General features: G+C 40.4%; 1 protein-coding gene across 1 annotated transcript; it reads left to right on the top strand.

Moving 5' to 3' along the window:
- The first annotated feature begins 1,466 nt into the window (after window positions 1-1,466).
- Window positions 1,467-4,848, top strand: LOC137815601 (uncharacterized). The gene is made up of 4 exons (XM_068618715.1): window positions 1,467-1,634; window positions 2,685-3,263; window positions 3,520-3,772; window positions 4,196-4,848. Exons 1-4 carry the CDS (start codon window positions 1,467-1,469, stop codon window positions 4,846-4,848), a joined length of 1,653 nt encoding a protein of 550 aa, XP_068474816.1.
- The last annotated feature ends 233 nt before the right edge of the window (window positions 4,849-5,081 follow it).

Below are 5,081 nucleotides of genomic sequence, written 5' to 3' on the forward strand. Positions count from 1 at the left end.
CGAAGGAACAAGAAAAGAAAGGAGAGGACTACCAGGAGGTCTGCCCGAGATTTCTAGAGACAGTTGACACTGCCTCCTCATCCTCCTTCCTCACCCAGTATAACAACTAAAGAGTTTGCTTCCTTGCTCCGTATTGAACTCCATTTTTCCAAAGGTGTTCATGTTGGTTTGACACCTAAGAAGAGCAAGCAGTACGGTCAACACTGGTGAAAGATCTGATCTCAACTTGCATTGAGTTGCAGAGTCGTGCTTTGTTGTTGACGAGGGTAATCAATGACGAGGGCAATAAAGCATGTCAAGGCTATCTCCAAGTTGGAGCACAAGATGATCAATGCTATCAGCTCTCTGAAAAGGCCTTAGAGGCCAATTCTACCTTTGAAGGAAAAATACGCAAGAATGATGTCAAGCTAAATCAATCTCGAGCAAAATGCACTAACTTGGAGAAAAACAATCAACGTCGAGCGGTTGATATGAAAGAGCTAGAGGACAATCTTGATGTCTCAAATCATGCTCGAGAGGAGATGGTTGTTGAAGTTGAGCTCCATAACTCAAAAAGTCATATTATTTATATGTGCGAGGAGAGGTTCAACTAAGTTGTCACATAGGCCTTCATTCACAATAACGGTGCACCTGAAGGAGGTGAATTCAATGTTAACAAAGACGTATATGATGGGTGGATAATCCTTGTTGAAAATATCCCTTTTGAGGGTGAAGCGAGTGCTCACCCCGACTATGTACGACGCAGACCAGGCAAAGAAACAGGCACCTTGATGGCAATCATCCAGCCACATACAACCACAGGAGGATGAAGACATATAGTCTGTTTATAAACTTACTTTCAAATATGAGCCTAATTGGGTTTTTTTTCTTTTATCTTTGTAGTCCTAATCAAGAGGACAATTCTAGATTGAAGGAATGTATAGAGCATATCCAAGAAGACCTCAAAGTCATCAAAACATAAACTAGAGCTTTGGCCAGAAGTATAGAAGAAGACTGAGTTTCGACTCACTAGTGAACATTAATTTTTAGCCAAGTTTAAGCTTAAATAAATTGTATACAAAAGTTGTTTAGGGTTTCAAAGGCCATGTATTGGGCCTAGTAGCATAAAATAATTGGACCAAATATTTAGGCCAAGTAGCATAGGTTTTGGGGCTTGTATTTAGCCAATTGTAGAATAGGTCTAGTTAGGGTTAGAAGTGTCAGGGTTACAATTGGGCTTCTTTGAACCCAATTTAACCCTAGAACGTCTAGAGTATAATATAGGACGAAAATTACCTTGAAAAGGAGCACATGGATGTCCACATGGAAGTCTCATAGTGGAACTTTAGCTTTTAATGAGGAGCTTCCTTTACACTAGAGGCGCATGCAAATAATCTTCAAGTTTTAAAGACGAAGTCAATAAGCACTCAGCTGGACGCAATTAATGAGACTTCTCTTGATGGGCTTTACTTGGCCACGTGGGAAACATGAGTTGGATGGGAGATTCACTAGGGTCGGGTCCAATTATTGACGAGCTGGAACATTCTGGTGTAAGGGTGGTAGGTAAAGGTGATGTTGCATGTCCATACCATGTTGCAGGTGGTCCTAACAAAATCGTGGTGGAGCATGTTACATCTCCTAACATTGTTGGCAGAGTGTCTCTGGGAACGAGAAGCTAGACGGAAGGGGTGTGCTGACCAGAGGAGGATGCACCGGTGTCTGTGAGAGTTGAGCGAGGAGTTGTAACCCCTCTGGTAGGGGTGGTTTCGGGCTTAGGGGTGGCTTCGGCAGTTTGTGAAGGGTTAGAGGAGGACGAGAGCTCAAGGAGGGAAGGTTGTGGTCTTGTTGAAGCTAGTGTTTGTGAGTAGGGTACGGTTTTCTTACAGGAGGAGGCTCATGTTGGTGACCTGTTGTTGTTGGAAGGGAAGAGGACAGACAAACCCCTCAAAGGTGAATTTAGGTAAGGAGGAGAACGGGTTGTAAGTCCTTGGGACAGAGTGGGTGAAGGTGAAGGAAGTAGCCAGTATCATGGGGACAAACCCAGGTAATCGTTCCCCGTGTATAGCTTCAAGGATGGTGAAAGGTTTTATTGAAGGTATGCTTGAAACTACATATATTTTGTTCAAAGACAGTAATTTGGTGGATGTGCAGGTGGACCAAGCTTTTTTTTTTTCAACAACCAGGTACTAGGATTGATTCTCTTTTCACGTCAGACAACGCAATTGAGAATTGTAATAGAATTTATTGGGTGAAGAATGAAAAGAACGAGTTTCTAGTGTTTGATGTGTTGGTAAAGAAGCATGATTTTCTTTTCCCGGACGAGAAGGCGCAATCATAAATAGTTTACATTCTTTGACTAATCGGGTCAGTGGCAATACGAGGAAGTCGATGGGGGAGAGTAGTAAGTTTTTCAATGAGATAATTAGTTTGAATGTCAGAGGATAGGAGACACCATAAAAAGAAATTACTTAAGAAAGCTGATTAGTAAGGAACAAACGGATATGATGTGCTTACAAGAGACAAGGTGCTCTGATTTTAGCAAGGAGAAGGTTTGTCTCCTTTGGGGGACTAACGAAGTAGATTAGGTTGAAAACAAAGTTATAAACAGTGTTGGTGGGGTTCTTACGATGTGGAGTAATAAGGCGTTCTAGATGTTTAGTTTTGTAAACATAAGGAACTTCTCTGTTATTGATGGTTTTTGGAAGGTTGGTAATGAGGTACATGTAACAATAGTGAATGTATATTGCTCTGGCTCTTTACGGGAAAAGAAAGAGGTGTGGAAAGAGATTAACAGTTTCAGGTTGAATCAACTGTCAAAGGCATGGTGTATTCTTGGAGATTTTAATTCTATTATACGAAAAAAGGAGAGGAAGAGTTTGATTTCGGTGTCAAACTATTCTAGAGAAATAAAAGGCTTTAATGATTTTATTGAAAAATCAGAATTGGTTGATATCCCGTTGGTAGGCAGGAAGTTTACTTGGCATAAGCCCAATGAAATGGTGAAGAGCAGAATTGACAAGGTTCTAGTTTCAAAGGAGTGGTTGGAAACTTGGCCACATTGCCAACAGTTCGTATTAAACAGATCAATCTCCGACCATTGTGTAGTTATACTTAAAGAGGTGTTCGTCAACTGGGGCTCGAAACCTTTTAGGAGTTTAGATGTTTGGCAAAGAGATAGCAGATTTAAAGAGTTAGTGAGTTTGAGATGGTCCACCTATGAGGTTTTAGGAGGTGGGATATACATTTTCAAAGAAATATTGAAAAAGCTAAAAGCAGATTTAAAAGTATGGAACAAATAAGTCTTCAGGGATGTCAACCTTCCCAGTAAGGAAGTGCAAAAAAGGATTGATGATTAGACGCACGAGATGATGATCGAGGTTTAGAAGAGTTAGAATGGGAAGAAAGAAAGTCTCTCTTAGCTGAATTTAATAAAGCTGTGTTTAAGCAAGAGGCTATTATGTTTTAGAAAGCTAGGCAAAGGTGGTTGAAACAGGGGGATCTTAATACAAAAAATTTTCACTTGTCTATAAACTGGAGAAGGGTAAGGAATCAGTTGCATGGGGTTTTTTTAACGGTAGGTGGTGCAAGGATAAGGATGTGATCAAGGACAAGGTTCGAGATTTCTTTGAAGTCTGGTTTGCTAGGAACGAAGCTTGTCAGGTTAGACCGGACAATGTTAGGTTTAGTTCCCTTTCGAAAACTGACAATGAATTGTTGATTGGTGATTTTTCTGAAGAAGAGATTAGGGCAACAGTTTGGAGTTGTGACAGTTCAAAGAGTCCTGGTCCTGATGGTTTTAATTTTGGTTTTTTAAAATTTTGTTGCGATGTCATTAAAAAGGATGTGGTGTTGGTGGTGAAGGATTTTACGGTTAATTGTCATTGGCCCAGATGTTCAAATGTTTTGTTCCTGTGTTTTATACCAAAAGTAGAAAATCCTCAGCAGCTTGGCGAGTTTAGACCCATTTCGTTAGTAGGTTGCTTGTATAAAATCATCTATTAAGTGTTGTCTTTATGCTTGAAAAAGGTGATCGGTAAAGTTATTGACGTTAGACAATCGGCTTTCCTTGAAGGAAGGGGTTTGTTGGACAATGTGTTAGTAGCTAATGAGGTTTTGGAAGAATATAAAAGAAAGAGGAAGAATTGTGTTTTCTTCAAAGTTGACTATGAGTAGGCGTATGACTCGGTTAGTTGGGAGTTTATTTATTATATGCTAGGAAGGTTGGATTTCTGTGATCTTTGGATCCGATGGATAAAGGGTTGTTTAGAATCAGCTTATGTTTCAGTACTTGTGAACGGTAATCCAATTAGGGAGTTCATTCCTAGGAAGGGACTTCGTCAAGGTGACCTGCTAGCTACATTTCTCTTTCTTATTGTGGCAGAAGGGTTGGTCGGGGTGTCGAGGATGGCAGAAGAGAAGAATTTGATAGACAGTTTGGAGGTTGGAAGGGCTAAAGTGAAGGTAAGTATGTTACAATATACAGATGATACTCTATTCTTTTATGAAGCTAACACCAAAAGTGTTTTCAATATTAAGGGGATTTTGCAATGCTTCGAGCTTTCTTTTGGGCTTAGGGTGAATTTTTTGAAAAGTAGAATTGGCAGGACGGGGTTGGATCAAATTTCGCTTCAGCGTTTTGCAGTTATCCTTAACTACGACGTGATGGTTTCTCCTTTCGTTTACTTGGGGTTGCCAGTAGGAGGGCGTCATAAGCGTGGTGCCTTTTGGAATGGGGTGATAGAGAAAGTTCAGGCTAGGCTAAGTAGGTGGAAAGGCAAGTGTTTGTCGATGACTGGGAGGATTTGTTTGATCAAGTATGTTCTTTCATCTATTTCGTTATTTTATATGTCTTTATTCAAATTGCCTTAAGGGGTGGCAGATAAGTTAGTTAGGATTTAAAGGAATTTTCTTTGGGGGTGGGGTTCTGAAGGAAGGAAGATCGCTTGGTCTTCTTGGAAAAATGGTATGTGAGCCTTGCGATATTGGGGGGCTTGGTATTATCGGTCTAAAGATTTTTAACTTGGCTTTGTTAGGTAAATGGATTTGGAGGTTGGGTTCGGATAAGGGTGGTCTATGGAAGGAGGTGCTTGTTTCTAAATATG

Source organism: Phaseolus vulgaris, chromosome 1 (assembly GCF_000499845.2).
Source record: "Phaseolus vulgaris cultivar G19833 chromosome 1, P. vulgaris v2.0, whole genome shotgun sequence".
Lineage (NCBI taxonomy): Eukaryota > Viridiplantae > Streptophyta > Magnoliopsida > Fabales > Fabaceae > Phaseolus > Phaseolus vulgaris.